Genomic DNA, 26,050 nt, shown 5'->3' with positions numbered 1-26,050 from the left:
GTCCGCTAATAAAATTGCTCGACTTCCAGGATAAGCGCTCCGTGGTTCCTGGTTCACGTTTACAATAAATTATTTCAATTCGTTTTTCGCGCAACCCCAAATTCGGTAGCTGTCAGTCCGCTGATAAAATTTCTCGACTTCCAGAATAAGCGCTCCGTGGTTCCTGGTTCACGTTTACAATAAATTATTTCAATTCGTTTTTCGCGCAACCCCAAATTCGGTAGCTGTCAGTCCGCTAATAAAATTTCTCGACTTCCAGGATGAGGTTGCTGGGTGAGTAAAACACTTTTATAATATTTGATGGCAATTGTAATTATATTTCATCTGAAACATTACAAACTTGTCACGTTTACAATAAATTATTTCAATTCATTTTTCGTACAAGCACATATTTAGTAGCTATGGATAATCTTATACAATTTATTATATTATTATTCAATTATTTAATATTCTTATAATATTTGATGGCAATTGTAATTATGTTTCATCTGAAATATTACAAACTTGTCACCTTTACAATAAATTATTTCAATTCATTTTTCGTGCAAGCACAAATTCAGTAGCTACGAATAAGCTTATACAATTTATCATATTATTAATTGATTGATTAGTTACATTAATCCTTACACAATATTTCTGATGTGTTCCTATACTAAAAATATTTATTACTATTCAAGGTATAACCTGAGGTGGTTGAAGGTGGTCGGAGGTGGACGAGGAGGAGGACGAGGAGGACGAGGATTTGTGCTGGGTGAGTAAAACACTTTTATAATATTTGATGGCAATTGTAATTATATTTCATCTGAAATATTACAAACTTGTCACCTTTGCAATAAATTATTTCAATTCATTTTTCGTGCAAGCACATATTCAGTAGCCATGAATAATCTTGTACAATTTATTATATTATTAATTGATTGATTAGTTACATTAATCCTTACACAATATTTCTGATGTGTTCCTATACTAAAAATATTCATTACTATTCCAGGTATTACCCGAGGTGGTCGGAGGTGGACGAGGAGGAGGACGAGCTGGACGAGGAAGAGGACCAGGTGGACGAGGAGGAGGCGGGGTGGGTCGTGGGAGAGGACCTCTCCTCTCCTCAGAGGAGAGGAGGGGGAGGGGCAGGAAAGGGGGCGAGGTGGGCGGGGAGGGGGAAGGGACGGGACGGGAAGGGAAGGGAAGGGAAGGGATGGGGAGGGGGGAGGGGGCGGGAGGGAGGGAGGGCGGGCGGGAGGGCGGGAGGGAGGGAGGGAGAGAGTGGAGGACGGATGTTGATGCGAGCCCGTTAGAGTTAATAGAGCAGTACACCCCCCCCCCCCCCCCCCCCCCCCCCGCGCCCACCCGCCCACCCTCCCTCCCTCCCACCCTCCATCCCACCCGCCCCCCTCCCGCCCCCCTCCCCGCCACCCGCCCCTTCCCCCTCCCTTCCCCCTCCCTTCCCGTCCCTTCCCCCTCCCCGCCCACCTCTCCCCCTTCCCTGCCCCTCCCCCTCCCCTCCTCTGAGGAGAGGAGAGGTCCTCTCCCACGACCCACCCCGCCTCCTCCTCGTCCACCTGGTCCTCTTCCTCGTCCAGCTCGTCCTCCTCCTCGTCCACCTCCGACCACCTCGGGTAATACCTGGAATAGTAATGAATATTTTTAGTATAGGAACACATCAGAAATATTGTGTAAGGATTAATGTAACTAATCAATCAATTAATAATATAATAAATTGTACAAGATTATTCATGGCTACTGAATATGTGCTTGCACGAAAAATGAATTGAAATAATTTATTGTAAAGGTGACAAGTTTGTAATATTTCAGATGAAATATAATTACAATTGCCATCAAATATTATAAAAGTGTTTTACTCACCCAGCACAAATCCTCGTCCTCCTCGTCCTCCTCCTCGTCCACCTCCGACCACCTTCAACCACCTCAGGTTATACCTTGAATAGTAATAAATATTTTCAGTATAAGAACACATCGAAAATATTGTGTGAGGATTAATATAATTGAGTAATTATTCAAATAATTAATTAATAATATAATAAATTGTATAAGCTTATTCGTAGCTACTGAATTTGTGCTTGCACAAAAAATGAATTGAAATAATTTATTGTAAAGGTGACAAGTTTGTAATATTTCAGATGAAACACAATTACAATTGCCATCAAATATTATAAAAGTGTTTGACTCACCCAGCAACCATATCCTGGAAGTCGAGAAATTTTATTAGCGGACTGACAGCTACCGAATTTGGGGTTGCGCGAAAAACGAATTGAAATAATTTATTGTAAACATGAACCAGGAACCACGGAGCGCTTATCCTGGAAGTCGAGAAATTTTATTAGCGGACTGACAGCTACCGAATTTGGGGTTGCGCGAAAAACGAATTGAAATAATTTATTGTAAACATGAACCAGGAACCACGGAGCGCTTATCCTGGAAGTCGAGAAATTTTATTAGCGGACTGACAGCTACCGAATTTGGGGTTGCGCGAAAAACGAATTGAAATAATTTATTGTAAACATGAACCAGGAACCACGGAGCGCTTGTCCTGGAAGTCGAGAAATTTTATTAGCGGACTGACAGCTACCGAATTTGGGGTTGCGCGAAAAACGAATTGAAATAATTTATTGTCAACATGAACCAGGAACCACGAAGCGCTCATCCTGGAAGTCGAGAAATTTTATTAGCGGACTGACAGCTACTGAATTTGGGCGTGCGCGAAAAACGAATTGAAATAATTTATTGTAAACGTGAACCAGGAACCACGGAGCGCTTATCCTGGAAGTCGAGAAATTTTATTAGCGAACTGACAGCTACCGAATTTTGGGGTGCGCGAAAAACGAATTGAAATAATTTATTGTCAACATGAACCAGGAACCACGGAGCGCTTATCCTGGAAGGCGAGAAATTTTATTAGCGGACTGACAGCTACCGAATTTGGGGTGGCGCGAAAAACGAATTGAAATAATTTATTGTCAACATGAACCAGGAACCACGGAGCGCTTATCCTGGAAGTCGAGAAATTTTATTAGCGGACTGACAGCTACCGAATTTGGGGTTGCGCGAAAAACGAATTGAAATAATTTATTGTAAACATGAACCAGGAACCACGGAGCGCTTATCCTGGAAGTCGAGAAATGTTATTAGCGGACTGACAGCTACCGAATTTGGGGTTGCGCGAAAAACGAATTGAAATAATTTATTGTCAACATGAACCAGGAACCACGGAGCGCTTATCCTGGAAGTCGAGAAATTTTATTAGCGGACTGACAGCTACCGAATTTGGGGTTGCGCGAAAAACGAATTGAAATAATTTATTGTAAACATGAACCAAGAACCACGGAGCGCTTGTCCTGGAAGTCGAGAAATTTTATTAGCGGACTGACAGCTACCGAATTTGGGGTTGCGCGAAAAACGAATTGAAATAATTTATTGTAAACATGAACCAGGAACCACGGAGCGCTTATCCTGGAAGTCGAGAAATGTTATTAGCGGACTGACAGCTACCGAATTTGGGGTTGCGCGAAAAACGAATTGAAATAATTTATTGTAAACATGAACCAGGAACCACGGAGCGCTTATCCTGGAAGTCGAGAAATTTTATTAGCGGACTGACAGCTACCGAATTTGGGGTTGCGCGAAAAACGAATCGAAATAATTTATTGTAAACATAAACCAGGAACCACGGAGCTCTTATCCTGGAAGTCGAGAAATTTTATTAGCGGACTGACAGCTACCGAATTTGGGGTTGCGCGAAAAACGAATTGAAATAATTTATTGTCAACATGAACCAGGAACCACGGAGCGCTTATCCTGGAAGTCGAGAAATTTTATTAGCGGACTGACAGCTACCGAATTTGGGGTTGCGCGAAAAAGGAATTGAAATAATTTATTGTCAACATGAACCAGGAACCACGGAGCGCTTATCCAGGAAGTCGAGAAATTTTATTAGCGGACTGACAGCTACCGAATTTGGGGTTGCACGAAAAACGAATTGAAATAATTTATTGTCAACATGAACCAGGAACCACGGAGCGCTTATCCTGGAAGTCGAGAAATTTTATTAGCGGACTGACAGCTACCGAATTTGGGGTTGCGCGAAAAACGAATTGAAATAATTTATTGTAAACATGAACCAAGAACCACGGAGCGCTTGTCCTGGAAGTCGAGAAATTTTATTAGCGGACTGACAGCTACCGAATTTGGGGTTGCGCGAAAAACGAATTGAAATAATTTATTGTAAACATGAACCAGGAACCACGGAGCGCTTATCCTGGAAGTCGAGAAATGTTATTAGCGGACTGACAGCTACCGAATTTGGGGTTGCGCGAAAAACGAATTGAAATAATTTATTGTAAACATGAACCAGGAACCACGGAGCGCTTATCCTGGAAGTCGAGAAATTTTATTAGCGGACTGACAGCTACCGAATTTGGGGTTGCGCGAAAAACGAATCGAAATAATTTATTGTAAACATAAACCAGGAACCACGGAGCTCTTATCCTGGAAGTCGAGAAATTTTATTAGCGGACTGACAGCTACCGAATTTGGGGTTGCGCGAAAAACGAATTGAAATAATTTATTGTCAACATGAACCAGGAACCACGGAGCGCTTATCCTGGAAGTCGAGAAATTTTATTAGCGGACTGACAGCTACCGAATTTGGGGTTGCGCGAAAAAGGAATTGAAATAATTTATTGTCAACATGAACCAGGAACCACGGAGCGCTTATCCAGGAAGTCGAGAAATTTTATTAGCGGACTGACAGCTACCGAATTTGGGGTTGCACGAAAAACGAATTGAAATAATTTATTGTAAACGTGAACCAGGAACCACGGAGCGCTTATCCTGGAAGTCGTCTTTCACCGCGTAGCGGACCCGAAGCGCGGGATCCGGGAGGTTGAGAACCCGGTACTCGAAATACGTAGCGGACCCGAAGCGCGGGATTCGAGAGGTTGAGAACCCGGTACTCGAAATTTGCGGAGCGCGACTCTTATCCGTCCGCTCTACTGCGCGGTTGTTTCCAGACTGAGGAATTCGGCTAGCTGATTTTGAATTGGTGACGTCACTTTCTGAACATCCGACATCCAAACTTTGGTTTCGAACTTTGATACTATGTATGATGTATGATGTATGATGTATGATGTATGATGTGTGATGTATGATGTATGATGTGTGATGATATGATATAATGTATGATGTATGATGTACGATGATATGATATGATGTAGAATGATTTTAGTTTTCACATTTCATACAAGAAATACGCACTTTATCTCTCCTGCCGATTCCAGACTCAAGCGGCCAGGCCCTTCGATGGTCAGCCGTTGACTGAAGATATATCCTTAAGTTAACGGGTCAGCTGATAACGCTGCCGTTCTGCGACAGTTGGACGATGAAAAATTTTGCTCGTATCTTTCAAATGTGTGTTAAAATACACTCGAAGTGTTAAGAAGCTTTGTTTTTTCTCTCCCTATTACCTTTTCAGGTCTTTAAATCACTACGCAGCGTTAAATACCGTCTCATATACGAAGCATTCATTTCATCTCGTTCAAAATTAGCGCATCCGTGATGTATTACAGTTACTCTGAATTTTTTTTTCCATCCGAATACTTCACGAAAAACAATTCTGTTTCTCTACCCAACGTAGATACTTCACTTGCGACTAGCTAAAACAGCGTTTCGATTCTATGCCTATGAAAATTCAAGACCGAGAGAGCAAATGAAAAGTTGTTGGAATAATTATGAATACTAATGTTATGGAATACATCGAGCGCGCGTCGAATAGAATACCATTCCGAAATGAATAATTCTAGTATTTTCATATTATAGACGTATTATTGTAGGTAATCTAGTTTGTCTCCTGGATAATTATAAAATTTATCGTATGCATTACGTATTAATCGAGAATGGATCATTTATATTAATATCGTACATGAACCGCATCTACATATGTACTTGTTGGTCTCTGCATCATTATTACATCTGAACTATCATTATTTATGATCTATGTATACATTCTTCTCTCGGGTACCTATACTTTAATTAAATCACCGGAAACTTTGTGCCTTGAAATCGACCTCAATTTTCTAGGCAGATTGTACTCCGCGGTGACCAGAGAAGAGGGAGAAGAGCAGTAGCCTATCACTTCCTCAGCCGTATAAACACGTATAAAGGACATAGTCGGCTTGGGCGCATTGCGCACGTCATGTCGTCGCGGCATTCTAACCTTAAATTTTAGATGAACACCTCTGCATTGCTACATATATTGCATTTATTGCAAACGCAAATTGCCTACTGTTATTTACATCCACGGGATGCTACATTGCAACCGTAAATTAGGTTAATTGTACTGCTAGGATTATAAGTGTATCCAAAACAGAATTTGTCCTAATTATTTCTTATTTTACCATACCCAAGATAAATATCAGGAGCTCGAAGAATGGTGAGAAAAGCAGAGATCATTTTCGAAATATAAAATTATCTTCAACTTTTTAAACACGCAGAATTTACATTTTCTGACAATCTTGAAATTGTCTTTTTATATTTATTGCGACTGATTTCATGATATCTAAATTTCATTTCAACACCAATTCTGTCCGAGCGTGAGCTAGACTTTCGAATATTCATGTATTGTATTAGTTTTGCTTATCGCAAATATTTACTCTATTGATTCTGCGTACTTAAAAGAAACCCTCTATTTGGATTTTGTCTTTTTTATCCAAACGAACATTTACATTTTATTAACGTTAACTAGTCTTAGGTTGAAGACGACCCTACATTATATTGCGATCCAAAGTAACACAATTAATTTCACAGTCTACTACAGTGATCGTTGCGGGACTAGGGTTGGCTGCTGTTGGTTTTGCTGGACGTTACATTGTTAGAGCCATGCCGACGCTGTCCCAAAAGATGGCTGAGGCAGTTAAGGGCATGCCCAAACTCGACGCACAGGTAAGAATTAATTCATGTAGTATAGCACATGAAGCACAATTTAACCTGAGGGTTTGAAAGATTGGATTTTGAGCAATGATGATGCTGCTCGATGTGGTTTCAATGATTCTGATCAATTTATTTGGCATTCTGAAATTACTTGTACACAGAGATGTGAATTATCTAGATTTTCATTTTGGACTATGTTTATTTTTCAGTCACTTGCAAACAGTCGGTACTACAAAGGAGGATTTGAACCCAAAATGACGAAAAGAGAAGCCAGCCTTATCTTGGGAGTATCACCGACCGCCAGCAAGTCTAAAATTAAAGAACATTTTATGAAAGTTATGTCTGCCAATCATCCGGATCGAGGTGGTTCACCGTACTTAGCTGCTAAAATTAATGAAGCCAAGGATCTACTTGAAAAATAGTATTTTCAGTTATATAGCTATTAGTATTCTAATTAATTTCAAATAGTATCATTGAATGCAAACCAAATTTGAGCATACTATTTCAGATTGATTTGCGACTTATGTATAGATCAATTTAAATAGGAATAAATAATTATTTTTTGGACATTGAAGAACATTCCTTATTTCCCAATCTCATTAGAGGTTTCGAAAACGTCGTTGAATTATGAACAATAGTAGTATTTACAAATCAGGGTACTACATGTAGCGTAATGTAATGCCTTTATGCTTAGATTTTATTCGTCGATTTATTGCAGCAATAACTGTTCGGCAATTCGTGCTAAATTTTCGATATTATGGAACCTGTAAACCATAAAAATCATTTTCGTTAGAATTATAAAAAGTTGCTCACACATTTTTATCATAAAAAACGTCAAAGCAAATTTGATTGGACAAAGATTATCAAAAAGTATGATATACCAGTAGAGATGCTAATTAATAGAGCACCGTATTTTTTGCACTCATATACTTCAGCATTTAAACAGAATAATAAAATTATTTCTAAGTCAAAGAAGTACACAGAATGGTATATCTTACCTGTCGATGCCATCCATACAGTTTGAATCATTGTTTGTGAATTGTTTAATTGGGTATATTACAGGATTTTCGCTCCTGGTTTAACTCTCCAATGACAAATTGTATTGAGAAAAAATAAACGTTTACTATCCGGATAAGTGCCAAATCTCGTAACTCATCCTGCTCTACATGATAGAATTTAATTATTTTATTTTATATCCCAGTTGCACTATTGCACAACATCTCTAGGATGGTAATCGTTTAAAAAAAAAAAATTGAAACGTTAGTACATTGTAAAGTAATATTTATCACTCTATAGTGTAAATTGTCAGGATAAATTTTCTATATCTACATTTTACTCAAAATGAAGAGCTTTAGTGAAAGAGGTAATTACTTATTAAATTCTTATAGTTAGATGAAACAACTTAATATGCTCAACCTGAAAATTAGCCGAAAACACAGTAAAAGCCTAGTGTAGTGAAGAAGAAATAATAATTTATTTGCTCTTAATAACTTAAAATGTCGTGCAAATTTTTATTAAAATAAATATAATTCGGAAGATCACACACATTTTCATAATGCTTTTTAATGTTAATTATTCAAAGTTTACCTGCTATTAACTCGCAATACAGTTTGCAGAACAAAATGATAACATTGTACGTACGTACGTGTATTAAATACCTATCCCCGATTTGCTACTCTGCAAATTGTCAATGCATTCAAATAAAAAGTGTATTTATATGAATGAAAAGAGGAAATGGTGTTAGTTTGAATATCCTAGCTTATTTTTACGAAATTCAACATTCTAAACTAGTTGAGATTTAACAATATGCACAATAATACATCTATTAAAGAATAACTGATCACAAATCAGAAATGAGCAATAGATTCCATAGGTTTAATACAGATCTAATGTAGAGAAATATTGCTCTGTACTTGAGCCAAAATTTAACCTCACAAAATTATACAAAGCGTCATTCAATATAATAAAATAATACACAACACTCGTAATGGCCCTTGTCACTGATCTCAAGAGATTATTTGTTCTGTTTTTTATTTATAAATCATAATATGCTGATTCTAGGTAGAAATGACAACAACAAATAACTATACACAATAGATTATACGCCATGTAAACCGTTCCGTGTAGAGAAGAAGTAACTTTTGGGGTAATATTTGAATAATCAATGGTGACAGTAGTATTGAATCAGCATAGAATGATGAATGCTAGTAATACAGGTAGCTAAATTTGCATAACTATGTAAAAATGTCGAGTAAATGATTCAATTACAAAATTAATAGTTGTTACGTCTCGTGGATGATCATAATGGGATTAAAAAGTCCATGCTCTGATGCCATTCTGACTAGAATGAAAGCTGTGTAAAAATTTTCTCAATTTGTACTACCGCACAGTTTTAGTTTGCTTTTCTTCTGCTCGCTGTTGGGCCACCTTTGTTCGTAATTTTTCTATAGTATTGGCAGACAGCGATCCAGGTACTTTGAAAATACTCTGAAAAGATACAGAGTAAACATAAAAATATTACTATCAGAAGTGAGGTTTTTAGGAATCAATATTTTTCGAAAAAGCAAACGATATGATCAACTGCTTATTATTTGCATTAATGTTATTGGAGAGGCAGAATAGAGGATAAAGGGGAGGGGATGACATATCTAAGAGCTGGTATTGAAATTGTAATAAAAAGATTGTCGTATACCTGCATAAAATCATGGCATCGAATAACGATGCTATCTTTTGTTATTTCTTTAAAACACTCGGCTAATGCTGTAAAATCCTGACAAGACAGCAAATTTTCTCGATTTCTTTTAATCAGTGTCAGTGCTACTCGAAATATTATTTTACTACCTTCATAAAACAGACAATCCCATATTCTCAAGGTTGTCTGAAAATTGATTAGAAAAGTTTCTTTTTAAAAAATTTTTCTTTAAGCTAACAACGGTTTACATTCTATACAATTTTTCAGTTTATATTGTATAACTTGAGCCTGGTAGGCTCAAGTGAGGACCAACTCTGCATAACAGCAGGTTGGGAGCTACTGTTTGTAATAGCAATCACACTAATGTAATCCAAATAAATTAACTATACTGACCTCAATAGGCAGAACCTCTGCGAACAAACAGATAAACCACTTAGTTGTTATTACTGCCCAAGGTAACCCCAAGTTAGTCACGTGTTGATGTACATCCGGCATTTTTATCCTAGAAAATGATGAATTAATTATGAATGTTAAGGAATTGAACATGAGGATAAACGGTTAATTTTATCATTTAGTTGCTTGACAATTGTAAGGAAGAAAATTATTCGAGTATAATGAAGATCCGAGTTTCTAGGAATTTCGTGCATGATATGAAAATGATCGTATTTTTTGCTACTTCTTATTATTCAATTACGGATTTAAGCGGAATATCGAACAGGAAAATATGATTGTTCAGCAAAGTACAAAGTGTAACGTGAGATTTTAATTGAAACATATTAAGAAATGATTGTACCTTACTAGCTCTGACAGAACATCAATGTCTGTTAGGAGACCATCCATTGTAGGGGTGTAATACTCTGGTAATATTTTTTCTATTAATATTTTCAGTAACCAAAATGCTGTTTCTTCACTTTTTGTTACTAACAAAAGTACTCCTGCTATGTAATTCAAACCCTAACGAAAATTGCATTTTTTTTATAACATGTAATCACCTTGGGCAGATTATTTTATAGCTCTCATTACCCAGTATGTCTTAAATTAGCTTAACTCTATCAATTACTATATCTAGGTCATCCATGCACGAACAATTCTTACAATTACTGAATCAGACATTGACTTTGATTATTGAATCACGTTTTTGAGTATAAAAGACTTGTCATCACGGAACGATTTTTTTGTTTCAAGATGGAAAGGAGAAAATTATCAGACCATCTTCTGAATTATAATCATTAAATATATTCACTCCACAGTGACTCTTTTCAAAGTAATGAATCCTGAGAAAAATAAGTAGCATTTACTTTTACTAACTTGACAATATCCAACTCTTTTGTTCTGATGCGCGAAAGCTAGCAAAACGTTGTAGAGCTGATGCTGTTGGTTTTCGATATTGTTGTAAAATATGTTGTCAGGAAATGTACGAGGCAGATCAGTCTTTATAATCTCGGCGACATCACGGCTGTGATGTCCATCCAATAATCTCTGATATAAATCTGGAGATGCATTTTTCAATTCTTCAGCACCGCTGACAGTCAACCATACCTTTTCACGAAAAAAACGAATAAAATAAATAAAAGTTGTTTTATCAATCAGTTACTTCCCGACAATTTCCATGTAATATTTTTCATTAACAGTCATGTTTACATTGTAGAAACGTTTAAATATTTATTTACATCGTATTAAACAACACTCGTGTGATTTTCATTGTTGGGAGGATTTTTACCACAACTTCAACAGCTACATATTGTAATCAATGAACACCAATGATTTGATCAATTTTTTTCTTCAGATATAATCTTAAGCTGCTCATTGTATACAGGTAGATATTATTCTTCCACGCTCTCTCTTTGTGATTTGTTCAACCGTGACGCAATGTTTATACAGTGAGTAATAATGATTGCCAGGAATTCAATTTACCAATAATGCCAATTAATCTTTCAATCTTTTCTAATGAATCATTGATAACAAAGTAGAATAACATGCGGCATACTTAGAGACTTTATTTCTGCTTCAAAAAATTTTATACACTTAAATAAGTTTCAGTTACTTTGACGGTCTGAAAAATATGATTATGTGCTCGCAGTTGTTTATAAAACATATAATAAAAACGTGACTGAAATATGAACTTAGTATGACAATTGATCTCTAGAAAATAAACTATTGAAAGATATAGGTATTTCGACAGAACTGATGTTCGGAAGAGGAAAATTTACTCCTTGCAAGGAACAGACGTTCTATTATTAAATTTGGATAGAAGTCTTGAATATTGTCAAATTCGTGCTAATGGAATATTTTAAAAATTCAATTGTTGAGCAATTTAGATATTTTCGAATTATTTATGATTTTGTACCAGAATTCAAATACGTCTGTTGGATATTTTTATTTATACTTGTGACTTGGCTCAATTTTATAATTACCTTATACGACTTGATAAGAATCAGCTTTGACCACAGAATTATTTATTTATATCCAGTGGGTTATAAGAAACGTATAACATCGCTCAAAATAGAATATAACAAAAGAGTTAGAGTAAAATAAACTCCGTAAGACGTGTTGATTTGATAAATCATTTGTAATATGAATTGAGGTGAATTAAATTGAAATAAGACTACTCACCATGCCCCGGTGAACCCCTGGAATGCCCTTTCGAACATATCGCTTAACTGTGACGCTTCGTTGAAGAGATTTTCCTTCGCCTATGATGTCTGCCCATCTTTTAGCCCTTTTAGCCAAGACTTTCAGATATTCGGACATGAATTCCTCGTAAGTTTGGTAATCGAAGTTCTGCGGCCTCTCGAATCCATACTCGTCGACATTGCTATACGCAGATTAAAAGTAAAGAACAAGTGAATATATTAGAAAAAATCACACGACGCTCCTCTTTAAGTATTTATTATTCGAAAACGTGGTTTTGACGTTTTTGACAGTGCCGCGCAACGAAGTAGTGGGGTGTGAACGAACATAACCCCTCGAATGCAACAATAAACGCGTTTAAACGGGTCTTAATCATCAATATCGCATCATTATTGCGGTTAATAATAAGCACAAGTGTTATTCGAATCACGAGTAATGTTTTATTACGTGTAACAGTTCCGTGATCGAGCGGAGTTTACCTGAAACACGAACTGGCCATTCCAGTGCGGAGCGGACGATGCCATTTACAATTTTCGTAGTATACAATTACACGCTACCTTGCTAAGAATAATAATGATGATAATAATCGTTTCACACTCTCCAGCGCAAGGCGAAAACCTGCACTTTCGACAGGTCTCGATATCTCGCTAAATATAAATTTGTAGCGGTAAAAGACACGAAGCGTAAAAAAAAGTAATAGCAAATAGATAAATAAAAATCCGTATCTACTTATACTGTGCAATGAAGAAAAGAATTTTCGGAGAAAATCAATTAAGTATTTGAGACGAGTATTTATGTAGTTTATAATATGAATGAACTTCAAATTTTTTTCTACAAAGATATTGATGACGGTACTATTTATTATATTTTTATTTATATTTTCCATGGAAGACTATGTATATATATATATACATATACATTTATATGTATAGGTATTCGATGAATAGTTACACTCACATCAATATGTCGTAAAGTATTTGCTCGGGGTTCATTTACCATTTAGGATATTTTTTAAGTTCATCGAATGCTAGTACTCGAGGAAGCGAAACATCGTAATTTTTTACAATTTTTAAATGCAACCTTTGCGTCAATGCTTGTTTTATTTCAAATTCGAATAATATTAATATGAAGTAGCACTTATCTCCTGAAGTAGAAGCAACATTACGGAAACTAACGGTTGTAATACAACTTCTACTTTATTTCTAAAATTTTAATGTAATTCGAGCTATAATTTTACCAATGACGTTCAAACTGGTTTCAGTTGCCAATGTTCTGAAGTGTATTTCTTCATTGTCCAGTTTGACAATACCGATTTTGTTGCTGTAAGCTTCGACCGAATTACAGCTGATCTTATCTGTGTTGAAAGGTTTATGGAAAATTAGGATTCTGTTGTAGGTGTACTTTTATGCATGACACGTACGCAGTTTCAAAGATATACAGATTTTGAAGAAGGTGCAATTCTAGAAAGATTCAGTTGGAGGAATTTGAAAACATTTTATAAAATTATTTCATGGACTAAAATTCAGAAAATGTTGAAATATATTCTGATAAAGAACCCATTTGATATCGAAACCTCGATATATTCATAATGAACACACGTTGCATTTGTAAATGTACTATTAGAACCTTGGATATACCGATTTTATTAATTAGGAACGAAAACAATAGCTCTGATGATACTAGTAGTAGTAGTAATATTAATAATAATAAAAATAATAACAACAATAAAAAAATTATTATACTATAATTTTTTCTAATCATAATATATTAAAAATTACGTCCAGTAAGTACTTGATAGTAAATTTGTATCGCTAATTTTTTTTGACAAGTAAACATTACATATGAAAGATTGGATTACTACGAATATAAGTTTAAATGATAATAAGTACATTCCAATCTAGGTGAAACATATCCCTGTAGAAAAATTAAGAGTCAATTTCTTCATCCTAGGTCAGGTCAGAAAAAATCATTAATGTAGATGAAATAAAATATCTTGGGATTACTCCAGATTTTAGAATGTAATTGAATATTTTTTATGATTATGCTAACTGTAATCATGAATGGTGTAAGTAACCAATTTAAGATTTTATGGTTCGGGTGCAGAATTTTATGATGCTTGTAATTCGATATTTATATAAAAATATTTAATAAAATGATAAATTGACATGCTAAGACACATCTTTCATGGATGCTTTACGTTTTATATTATAGTATCACGATTAGATTGTAGAAAATTACATGAACTCCTTGTCGAGTGTGGCTACGAATTGTATCGAAAGTAGTAGCATAAATTGATTCCATTCAACTATCTATTCTGATCTAAAAAAAATCCGATGTTGCATACAGAAATATCTGCAAGCAACAAAGACATGCTAAAAGTTCGATCGTTTGAACACAGGCATTCGAGATAAGATCTAACAAAGATCTTTCTCTACGCAATTTTTTCAAATTGTTTGCACTGCTTTCGACGTTGTATAACATCAATGGTATAAATTAATTGACAGGCAGTATTAGGTAAATAGTAATAATTAGTATTTTGTTAAGGCACAAGGTCATCAAGGTTCGTTTGATGACTTTTCACAAGTTGTTTTCTTAGTGGTCAGTGACAAGTTAGGCGCAGTTAAGCTATCGCTCTGGTCTTGAGGACTAGCTCTGGAAGAGGTGGTAATTGATGAAATAGGTTTTTCACACGAACTATTTGAATTTTCGATGTTTGGAGTAGACGTTCTAGCTTTCAAAAGCAACGCACGTTCTGTACTTTTGTTAGCGTCCCTAATAGAAATCGATGAAACGTCGCTCAAGTTTGGCAAACAATTTATTTTAGATTCGTGATCTTTTTTCATCACAGGCGAAATCATTTTTCTTGACGGATTTACAGGGGTTGTATCGGAATTCGATGACGAACTAAGTGCGCTCGCCTCCCGGGTTTTTTTCAGCGTCGTTATGGCCCAACCAAGTCCTAATTTTTTCAATGCTGCTTCCATCTCTTCCGGCGATGAAGTGTATTTCAATATATCGGAGGTTGGTGTGCTGGTAATTTCAGAAATTCCGGATAGTCCAGAAAAACTATTCGAGCTTGTGGAAGTTATCTTATCTTTATCCAGCTGTGTAGATACTGATGTGACAGGTTGCCGTGACTCTTTTGGACGAAAAGGTGTTTCTGCTTCCACTGTCGGTATTTGAGCGTGAAAAATTAAGTTGCGCTTCTGCAATTCTAAGCTGATGTCGGGTATCGAACTTGAAGATTCTGGGGAACTATGATTTCTTAAAACAGTGTTGTCACTCTGCATTCCAGAGACTTCAGCAGTTTTCTGAGATGACTTTGTATCTAACTGTGGACACGTAGCTTCGCATTTATCTTGCGATTCAGGGGATCGCGACATACCTGAATCACGGATTGATATTTGTTTTACGCTTTGTGTTATCGGAGATGGCGTTGAACCTTTTGTGGGAGATTTAGAGGTCGAGGGCAAAGCCAAGGGTGATGACGCGTGGACTGGAGTCCGGCTCCAAATCGCTGAAGGACTCGTCGGCTTTCCTGCAGTATGTTGACAATTTTGAGACAGGTTCTTTCGACTCTTGTTACTACTAGGGCTTTTTGCACTTTTGTGACTTTTGCTTGCTGTATCTGGTGTGTCAAATTCTACTATGGTTGATAATTCGTGACCCGGGGATCCTGTTTGAATGCTGAAATAAAAAACGTAGGAGCCTGAGTCTACAACTAATGGACAAAAAAATTCAAAATATTTTACATAATTTACTATGAACATGAGGCACAAGACAAAACCTTGACTTATATAGTAAACAGCGCACGTATTAATTGCAGCATTACATTTCCGATAAACTTGCAGTTAGAAGCATTTTTCGGCAACAGTCGATCTACTAACACAATGCTCGGAAATTACCTGTGTGGTCCATATACTAAAGTGACTGGCGGCCTTGGTCGATGATTATCAGCGATGTTTGTAGTCATTCTTTGAACCTTAGGAATTCCTGCTAGCAGTGGAATAAAGTCCGAATCCTTCTGAAATTGCATATAGAAAAGATAAATGTAATCTGAGTCATTGTGAAATCCTAGGCTACATTATTTGGTTATTGACAGATTCTAAAATTCATAAAGATGTTTGTTTATCTGGTAAGAAAATGAATTCTCTAATTCTTAATAGGTATATAAGAAAATGATGTATCAATTTTTTCCTCAACTGGAATACATGGGTTTTAAATTTAAAGTGAGTATAATCCCGATACCAACCTCTGTTTTGCTGCCGGAGCCATGGAATGACTCAGCACAAGATCCTGAACAATCTTGTTTTTGTGAAGAAGTAGTTCCTTGTTTTTTTGGAGATGGTGATGTTTGTCTCTCAGGAGACGCTGCAGCCACATGTTGCAAAGGTGGAGATTGAATGCTTGTAAAGTTGCTATAGTCCAGTGTAGTTTCGGAAAAAAGATTATCTAAAGCTTTACTTTGTTCCAATATTTCCTTCGACAATCGTTCAACAACATCATCTTTTTGTCGAGGCGATTTCCCTCGAGCTGGTGAAATAGGCTGAGCAGCTGTCACCTCAAGGCTTGTCATTGGCTTTTGTGGTAAATTGAAATGTGACAAAGGTATATTCACACGCTCAGAGCTGATGATTCTGGGAATTCCCATCCTAGGTACTTCGCGCACTTCATTATTCACTGAAGAATGTGTTCCTGTTCCTACACTGCTTTGAAATGGAGAATTTTCATCAGTTTCTGTAGATACGCTAGGCTGAGTAGATGAAGTTTTCATCTTTGATGGCTGTTTTGAAAGTTTTTCAATGGCAATTATTCGCTGTGATTCATTAAGTGTCTTCGCCAATTGACTGTGGATAGCTTCTATGCTATTTACTAGTTGACGAACGCTTTGTAAATCACCTGACAATGGCGGTGGTCCTGGAACTTGGAACATTGTGGATTCGTCGCTCTGTCCCCCGACGGAAAGCTCCATGCCTCTTTGTTCACTGCGAACTTTTTCAATCAGATCAGTTAATGACGCAATTCTGTCTGTGCACATACTCTGAAGGTCCTGATACTTTTTCAATATTTTCGGATAATTCTTTGATGAGCTGTAATTCTGAATGTCCTGAATGTTGGAATGCGTTAATTTACACTGCGGATTTTTACACGCACAAATATCTGGCGATTTATTTAAATGTTCTGAAGAATCCAGTTTTTTCAACACATAATTGGACATCTCATTGGGAGTTGACTGCCGACCTGGGAATGTGAGTACCATGGTATTATCCGGTGATTGAGAAATTGTTGAATCAAAGAATTCAAGCACTCTGTGAATTTGCCTTGAATGAGGTGTGTTTGTTGGTAAATTAATCGTTCTTGGTGACGGAGTTCCTGGTGATGAGACTGGGCTTATCCCCCTTTTTTTCGATCTCGTCGCCGTGAGTTCCGAGCTTTCTAATATTTCTAAAATTGGAGTACTATTATTTCTAACACTGCGATACGACGCAGGGGTTGGCGGTGGTGGGCTCCTATACGAAGTTGAAGTGTCCGAAGAATCTCTCGTTTTCGTGTGTTTCGTCGGTACAGGAGTTCTCTCTTGTGACGTTTCTATTAAAGTATCTTTGGAACTTTCAGTACTCGCATCCCTAGACATCTGACTACTAGGTGGCGGATTGATTTTCACTTTTATTCCACCTTTATCCAACTGTATTTTTACTTTTTTGTCGTTAACCTTGATTGGCTGTACATTAGAAATGTTGGTCCTTGGAGTGCCTTGTTTTGACACTGGGGCAGACTTGGATAGTTTCTTTACAGGAGTCGAAATTTTACCCCCAGGCACTAAGCGAGGCTTAGAAATTACTCTCGGTGAATTTCGCCGCGAGAGTCTTAAATGGCTTCTCTTTTTCCTGGGCGTTACTTTGATATGCTTTTTCTTGATATCAATGACAATTCCAGTTTCTGTTGAATCCGAAGATCCGCTGTTACTTTTGGTTACAGCAATATCTTCCTTGAGTAAAGTATTGTAAGATTTCAGCTCATCTCCATTTTCTCGACTAGTTGAGTTGCTGCTGCTACTGCGCTGACCATTAATCAATTCAACTTGCACACTTTTATCCAGTGCTTTACCTCTATCATCTAACGTTGACGTTTGCACTGCTATTTCAATTTTCTTGGGAGGTGCTGATACTTTCTTTTTTCCTTTTTTCAATTTATTTTTATCAATTTCATCGCAACTTGACAAATTAACTACTTTAATTTCTGGCACCGGAGACGGTTGTACCTTTTTCTTAGGTGCAACCGTTTGCGTCGATGTATTTTCGGTGAACAACGGTTTTACACTGGCGCTAAAAATATTGTCAGGTAAATTGGCTCCAAATTCTTTCAATAGGAGCCTCTTTTGTCGCTCCACTTTGCGAAGCATTTCCAAAATTTGTTCATCACGAGACATCTCGTTCTTTTTCTCCTGATCTTCTTCAGAATCTTTCAAAGGTTCAAGGAATGGAGGTTCGTGCCACACAGCACCGGGAGTGTTTTCCACATTATTCTGTTCATTAATAGGTGGAATTGTCACTACTCGCTCGACAGGGGTTGAAAGGTTGCTTTCCTCTGTCCGTGTAAAACCATCCTGAGCAATTGTTTCAAACGCGAAATCCATATCTTTTTGACGTTTGGCAAGGAGCTCTTGACGTCGCATTGGATTCACATAGATATCTTTAACCTAATTAAAAAACCAAAGGATAGACGTCAGTTAGATTTTTATGATGACAATTTCGTTTCAGCTTTTATGCAAAGGCAAAGTGGAGGTGAAAATATTCAAACATCACAGTTAATAACTATTTGAGTTATGCTTGGATAATAACTTTGTTTTCATCAAATTAAATAATGTTTAACCAGATAAGTGTACCTAATTCTGGTTAATTGCAAGACCTTTCATCCAGGAATCTAATAAATAACTTACCGGAGGACCATGAATTTGGCTGGCCTTAAGTTTGCGTTCCTCGCGTGATAGGTGATCTAGATTGTGCAGTAAATTTTCATAATCCCGGCGTACTCTCTCGCGCAATATTGCATCGTTCCCACGACGCTGAGCATGGCGTCGTCGATTTTCAGCTAAACAACTATTAGCATTCTCTGAATCAGTGACCGCACGTGCCAACTGTTCCGCATTTGGCTGCAAATATTTATTGTTCGATAACATTATTTGTATAAATGATTCAAAATGAAGATTTGTTTTCCAGTAATCTTGTGATAACGAGTAATTAAATGAAACTAAATTATGAAATGAAGTAGATTCGGATATAAGATACAAACCTCGCCATTTATGTTTATTCTTTCAACAACACCGAACGGTTTATCATAAACATTTCTCTGCCTTGTATTATGATCATAGAGTTGGACTTTGCTAGAAGCTGCTGATGTCGTATGCCTCGGTGTTTTTTTAGACACCATTTGGTCTATGGCACCATCGGAAAAGTATGAGGAATCATCACTCAATGTGGTCGGACTGCTGCTAGTACTGCTAATAGAACTGGTGGAATCCGGTTTATAGTCTTGAGGGTTGTAGCTTGAATGAAATTTGTATACTATAAGATTGATATACTTGAATGTTACTAGACTCAAATGACGCTATTTGAGGAAGGATGTGCACCCTTATTGATAACAAATTCGAATTGACGTAAACGAAAAATGTAAATTACGATTGCGTAAATTTTCGGTTTTTACTGTGATAATCTATGCTAGAAAATATGCAAAATGATAATAGAACCTTGCCACTTTATTAGCTTTGGAAGGGGAATTTAAAGTTGGTAAATTTTTTCTAGGTTTCTGATCATCAGACTCGCAACCAGTTATCACACGTGGAAAATCCGATATATTAGTGACTGTTTTATTCGTTGAACGTTTTGATTCGATTTCCGTCTTATGCATTGGTACTCTAGATGGACCCGGTTGTGGTTCTGTCCTTTTTGCTTTTGGATTGCTCACAACAACCTGTAAATGAATTGAACCAAGTATTATTATCGTGATGTCTTTCTGGCATTATAACAGAGTCACCTAATTTAGGCTACTTTTTGCTGTGAAAAAACCCGCAATATTAGCATATCGTTCTTGTGAGACTGTAAATTTATGGAATGTGCCAATAGTCGAACCTGAATATCTGACGATTGAACGACTACTTTGGGAACTGATGTCTGAAACCTATTGACTTTTTTGTCAGGTTTTTTTTTGGGACTTGTTCGAACTGTGTTTTCATTTCCCGACGAGTCCGAATCTTGATCGGAATCATTTTTGGTGCATGATTTTTTCGGTAAATTAGCAACCATAGAAGCTCGTGCATTTTCCATCTCTCGTACTTGTCGCTGCCTCTCGTGTAGTGCAGTATGGTCATCATCCACCTGAAAATATGGTATTAGATAAATATATTCAGTAAGGTAATAGTTATTTTAAATGCAGTAACTGAAGAAGGTGTTAACGTAAGACTTGACAAGGCTGAGGTACTACGTTATTTGAACATTAATAAAATTTACCTGAGTTGAATCTTTCAAGCGTTGTCGTGCTTCTCTTCCTCTTTCTGCGGCTATGAGTCTATTTTTTTTTCGTTCAGCCTCCAATAGTGTTTCCACATCTGGCTGAAGTGCAGCGGAAGCATGTGCACGGCCTATGTCCTCCATATCTTCTTGGTACTTCCTTTGAAGATCCATGATTTTTTGATCGTGCATTTGTCGGAGTTCTGAGCGACCATCTTTTTCCAACTGTGTGAGCTGTGCCTTGGACACATTTTTGGCACGTTCCAGAAGTCTGTTTGATATTTCTTTCGACTGTTGCCTAACCTGGAGACCAAGCAATAATAAATAATAACTTACCGATCAACTAAATTGTGTGTCAAATGTCATTGTATCAAGTAGAGGGGGGTGAACACGATTTAAATATCGTCGGGGATGGGTAGATAAAAGATTGTATTGCTGTTAGCTGAAAATTGAAATTTTTCGTCAATTTAAAAGAACAATGTAACTACTCAAAATCAGATTCTCGTTGTTATTCAAGGCGAAGATATAAAATCGATTATCTACGAATAGCTCAATGGTAATGAAGAAGAATTAGTGACCTAATAAGAACAAATTTCCTTAAGGAATTTAAATAAGAAGAATTACAAAATTGATGAGGGAACACACCTGTTCCAGCCGTAACTTTCTTCGCCTGTCACGTTCGTTTTTTTTAATTTGATCTAAATCCGAAAGAACCATTCTTCCACGGCGAATGCTAACCGGGTTTCCGTTTACAGTCACATTTATTGACATCACACAACTCACAATGAACTGCGTCAAGTGATTTGATATAAATAAATCTTTCGACCTGTTGAGGGATCTCGATACTCAAATTGTAAATGACAACACAACGGCTCTTCACGTGTCAGGCCAATCAGACGCCTTCATCCGAAGCCACTGAACTCGATTACTGTGGACGGAAATATGAGAAATTCAGAGGGCTGATCGTAATAAAAATGTAGCGATCGAGTTGAACGGACCTTCCATTGTTCGATCGGTAAGAATGGGCTCAACCGATGTCTGTATTACCGACACTCGTCGATCATCAGAAGCGGTGGTAGCAGCAGAGAGAAACCTGTAGCAGCCCCCTGACACACGGTGCTAAAAGTGGTTCGCAAAATGTCTCTCGATTCTGCCGCCAATTTCCACCACTAGTGGCGCTAGTAGTTACCTGACGAGATCGCGCGCGGTCAGCGAGGGCAGCGAGCGTGTCAGAAGTCTACTACTAGCGCTACGTAGAGGAACTAAAGAACGGGGACAAGACGCGTACTATTTTTTAGTATACGAGCAGTGGTGAGTGTCAGGGGGCTGGTTAATAGGTCTATAGTTGGGAGCAACATCTGCCATGTTTCCGTGGCCATGGTCAAAATGTTCAACTGTCAACAATCAACACCAATATGGTACAGGAACTAAACGTTCTGCAATGTTATTCCTGCAAAATGTTTCAGGTACAACACCTTGTGACTATTTTGTTCTATTTGAAAATGCAGTTATTACATCGAAGTACAAATTTCAGGTTCATATCGTCAAAAAAGCGAAGAAATGGCAATGCAAGATATGCAACGAGATGCAATCTATACAACATGTAATGTTAATTCACTTGTTGTCAGTCGTATTACTCATTGAGATAATTCAGTCTATTAATTTTATCATTCACAGTGTTGCGTTGCATATAAAGATTATTTTCTTTTCTTTGCACTTGACCTAAATCAACCACTAGTGCATACATTTTTCAGGTTTATTATCAAGGTTCTGGTCAAGACTGTCGTCTTCAAGTTCAACACTTAAATTTGATGAAAAATACTGAAAATCGGAGAAAGTTTGACATGTCGGATGTATCAAGTGAAACGGAAGTTAAGGAAAAACTTATGACAGAAAGACCTACCCCACATAGTAAATGGACTAAATATCTTGTAGAAACTGCAGAAAAACCTTGTGAAACAGATTTAACTAATGATAACGAAACATTAATTGGTAACGATTTAGATGATGAAGAACAAGTAGTATCGTTCCTTTTTGCTAACAATAAAATGAAAACTTCAATTTCGACAAGGTCACAAGACCGAAACACAAACTTTTCCAGTTTAAGAAATAGAACTGAAAATAACGAAAACGAAGAATTGCTGGAAGGCAGTATCGCGTTGAGCGCTAATACTCATATACGGAATGAGACTAATGGCAACATAGAATTAACGGATCATTTCAAACCGGTATCATTAATAGAGCAAAGCGCTAGTGGCAGTCAAAATTATTTTGGTCTGAATGAAACCAGTAATATACCGCAAACCCATGCAAAAAGAAAGTTTTGTCCTGAAAATGGCATACATGATGAATATGAGTCTAGGAATGAAAACAAGATTGGGTTGAATTTTTGTTTACCTCAACCTGCAGATATGACTTTTAAGCGGTTGAAAATGGCAGATGATGTTCCATTTCAAAAAGGAAATCTTCGCAATGTAGTGGAACCACCCAGCTCTAAGTGCAAGGAAATTTTTGAAAAATCAGTTAAAAATAACTCAATTATTAAAAAAGATAAACCACTGTTGAAAGAAAGAAACTGCAGTCTTAATGCAAACCAGCCACAAGTTCCTAAATACGGGATTAAAAAAAAATCATTCTTTGAGACAAATTCTGATGACTTTGACGATATTCTTGATTTTTAGTTACCGTAAATATAGTTTCACAATAAAGTAGAATACAAAGTATAATTTTGAGACGAACGATTGACAGTAATAGATTGCTTCAAAGGGATTTTTATACTTTTATTTGAAATATATAGATGTTTACGTGTTAAAGCCAGGCTATAAAATGATAGTTGTTACAAGTTTCTAACAAAAAAGAAAAAAAGAAACAACTCAAAAGCGTTTAATTATTGGTTTCAATGGTTAAACTATTTTCACAGAGAAATGGGTTATTATTCTACAATTCCTATTAGAAATATAAATTACAGATTTTTTAGCCGTCTATGTATGTATGGTATGTGTATATATGCCGGTATTGAGCCTTAATTTGTTAACTGGTACCATACGTTGCGTAATTATCATTAATAATCAGTTAGCAGGTGGAGGACCCGCTTCGTTATTAACTTATTTATAATGGCACATAGAATGGCATAAATATTTTTGTATGATAAATTTATCGTGCGAGAGGTATCAGTTGCGAATATTCCAAGGTCAAGAGAATTTCAATTGAAAATCATAAAAGCTGGTTAACCAAATAGATTTTATTACTTGCATAAAAATAAAACTACGGCCAAACCGAGCTCGTGATCAATCATATGGCAGTTATAATATAATTTAAATAATTCGAAAAATTCAATGAACTTTCGAATCAAGTTTTGAAATCAATTGAAAATCCTAGTCAGATATAATATATATATATACAGTCTTATTATAGAGTTACAATACACATATTTATTTTCTAGTTTATGGGAAAGTGGGTAATAATATATCGTATAAGGATGCATATTTACTTTTCCATCGAATAATATCTCTGTAAAATTACAAAAGTATAATGATTGTTCGAAATGCTTCTGGCAGTGCGTCATGACAGAGAAATTTCCTTTCATGCCGCTTTGAAGAACGGATCATTGGAAGAGTTGATCAAAATTTCAAGAATTAGAAATGGCAGCGTACAGTATAAACAACGTTACGTGTTTTTTCAAAAGTAACGTTTTATCACTCGCATTTTGTGACGGTAGAATTATCGATAAATACATTTTTTTTAATTAACTTCGTTAATAACTAGACTGTTTGAAAAATGTGAAAAGACAGAGGAAAAATCGATGGTACGACAGTTTGGTTTCGTTGTGTGCTTAAGCCTTGACAGTCGTAATATATGTATTAATTACAAGTTATAAGATATAATTATCATAAATATTAGATATTTACTTAATAACAGGGATTTATTACAGGTATACGGATACAATAATGTATGCATATATCTACGGTTATAGGGAAATTATCACTGTCGTATCATTCGGACGTAATTCGTTAACATAATTCATTAATTAAAATTCATAACAGCGTACGTATTACCGCATCAAACGGATTCTTAGTTTGCTACCAAATCAATGCGTATTTCATACTTTCATGACTCTATTGTTTTAAAATACAATGCAAATGTGTAACTTACGTTTTTGCTATGGATCTATTGAGCATTGTATATTGTGTAAACGTTTATAATTTACCGTCTGAATAGCGATTAACTGAATTAAACGTTATTTATCCAACCATAAATCACGTATGCGGCAAGTAAAATTGGGTGGATCCATGGCCCCAAAAAATTTTGCAAAACTAGGACTGTTTCGACCGAACCATTCGCTAAACTATACTATAATCATTACACAGCTGTATGAATTTATCGTCGTTAGACAATAGTGGAATAAAGAAATGTCTTTGCCCGAATGGTTGGATACAGAGACTGAAGAAATGAGACAAAATACAGGAATTAATTCACACTGGAACTAGTATTGATGCCGATGACGCCGCAAATTTATTGTTGCTAATTCTTCGTGGTGCCGCCATCCGCTTTGCCAACTTCTGCTGCGTCTTTTCCACGGGCTGAAACGGAATTGTTTTTTTTTTTTTTTTTTTTTCTGTTCCGTTAAATTGGATTCTAATGTATTAAGCTGAATTTTTTTTATTTCAAACAAATTAAATCTACTTCGACATAGGAAATTGTAGTGGTAGTAAAAAATATTTTTTATTAAATAAATGAACTCACTTTGGTAATTTTTTGCGTTTTTTGTTAAGGTGACCGCCCAACTCACTTTCCCGGATAATTTGTAACGCTGATGGCACAAATATGTCTGCAGCTAAACCATAAAAAATATCGAATAAACTAAGGTAATTATTTACCGGAACGTGGCTTTGAAATGTACTTCTTACCAAAAGCATTGCTGTATTTTCTTTTACTGGCATATCTCTGATGCTGCTGCGTTTGTGGAACGTTATCCTTAGCGCTACCCACCGTGCAATCACGCGTCCCTCGGCAACCTTTCAGATGTTCTAATTGGTCATGAAGGTAAGACCTCTCCGCAGATGTCAGTGTTGAAATTCTATTCCACTGTTCGAACGGGTCTGTAAAAGATATTGGTAATAAAAATATGGCGCTGTAATAAGTGGTGGGAAAAAAATTTATTACTCTAACAACTCTCCCATATTTAATTTTAAAAGACCTCTTCCATAGTATTTTTTACAGTATATCAATTCATTGTGAGATAACTAAAGCCTCACAGCTTGCACTGAGTTATCTGTAC

The 26,050-nt window shown here is 36.5% G+C and overlaps 5 protein-coding genes across 7 annotated transcripts in view; 2 read left to right on the top strand and 3 right to left on the bottom strand.

Moving 5' to 3' along the window:
• Positions 1-6,175: 6,175 nt before the first annotated feature.
• On the top strand, positions 6,176-7,509 carry LOC124181165 (mitochondrial import inner membrane translocase subunit TIM14). Its single transcript, XM_046567460.1, has 3 exons — positions 6,176-6,445; positions 6,820-6,954; positions 7,152-7,509. The coding sequence occupies exons 1-3, from the start codon at positions 6,443-6,445 to the stop codon at positions 7,362-7,364; spliced, it is 351 nt and encodes a 116-aa protein (XP_046423416.1). The 5' UTR covers positions 6,176-6,442; the 3' UTR covers positions 7,365-7,509.
• Positions 7,510-8,044: 535 nt separating this feature from the next.
• Positions 8,045-12,830, bottom strand: LOC124181164 (growth hormone-regulated TBC protein 1-A-like). 2 transcript variants are annotated; one of them, XM_046567458.1, is made up of 8 exons: positions 12,745-12,829; positions 12,248-12,449; positions 10,943-11,173; positions 10,428-10,588; positions 10,028-10,136; positions 9,635-9,820; positions 9,326-9,429; positions 8,045-8,104 (listed from the first exon to the last, which is right to left on the bottom strand). In XM_046567458.1, the coding sequence occupies exons 1-8, from the start codon at positions 12,762-12,764 to the stop codon at positions 8,095-8,097; spliced, it is 1,023 nt and encodes a 340-aa protein (XP_046423414.1). In that variant the 5' UTR covers positions 12,765-12,829; the 3' UTR covers positions 8,045-8,094. The 2 variants fall into 2 exon arrangements, with proteins under 2 accessions (XP_046423414.1, XP_046423415.1); XM_046567459.1 differs by lacking the exon at positions 9,635-9,820 and having other exon boundaries at positions 12,745-12,830.
• Positions 12,831-12,974: 144 nt separating this feature from the next.
• Positions 12,975-21,700, bottom strand: LOC124181159. The gene is made up of 9 exons (XM_046567449.1): positions 21,418-21,700; positions 20,773-21,075; positions 20,395-20,640; positions 20,013-20,236; positions 19,559-19,811; positions 19,206-19,418; positions 16,518-18,965; positions 16,171-16,289; positions 12,975-15,952 (listed from the first exon to the last, which is right to left on the bottom strand). The coding sequence occupies exons 1-9, from the start codon at positions 21,541-21,543 to the stop codon at positions 14,821-14,823; spliced, it is 5,064 nt and encodes a 1,687-aa protein (XP_046423405.1). The 5' UTR covers positions 21,544-21,700; the 3' UTR covers positions 12,975-14,820.
• A 396-nt stretch (positions 21,701-22,096) lies between these two features.
• Positions 22,097-24,536, top strand: LOC124181163. Its single transcript, XM_046567457.1, has 3 exons — positions 22,097-22,238; positions 22,307-22,375; positions 22,527-24,536. Exons 1-3 carry the CDS (start codon positions 22,188-22,190, stop codon positions 23,451-23,453), a joined length of 1,047 nt encoding a protein of 348 aa, XP_046423413.1. The 5' UTR covers positions 22,097-22,187; the 3' UTR covers positions 23,454-24,536.
• A 139-nt stretch (positions 24,537-24,675) lies between these two features.
• LOC124181160 (extracellular sulfatase SULF-1 homolog) overlaps positions 24,676-26,050 on the bottom strand; it is an 85,786-nt gene continuing 84,411 nt past the window's right edge. The window contains exons 14-16 of one of the 2 annotated variants that reach the window (XM_046567450.1): positions 25,680-25,871; positions 25,516-25,606; positions 24,676-25,352 (exon numbers count right to left, since the gene is read on the bottom strand). In XM_046567450.1, coding sequence (XP_046423406.1) covers positions 25,256-25,352; positions 25,516-25,606; positions 25,680-25,871 — 380 coding nt within the window. In that variant the 3' untranslated portion in view covers positions 24,676-25,255. The remainder of the gene's footprint in view (positions 25,353-25,515; positions 25,607-25,679; positions 25,872-26,050) is intronic. The other variant, XM_046567451.1, reaches the window with a different exon arrangement.

The sequence above is a fragment of the Neodiprion fabricii genome, chromosome 4 (assembly GCF_021155785.1).
Source record: "Neodiprion fabricii isolate iyNeoFabr1 chromosome 4, iyNeoFabr1.1, whole genome shotgun sequence".
NCBI lineage: Eukaryota > Metazoa > Arthropoda > Insecta > Hymenoptera > Diprionidae > Neodiprion > Neodiprion fabricii.
The sequence above is the reverse complement of the archived record's forward strand: the minus strand, read 5'-3'. Positions and strand labels throughout refer to the sequence as shown.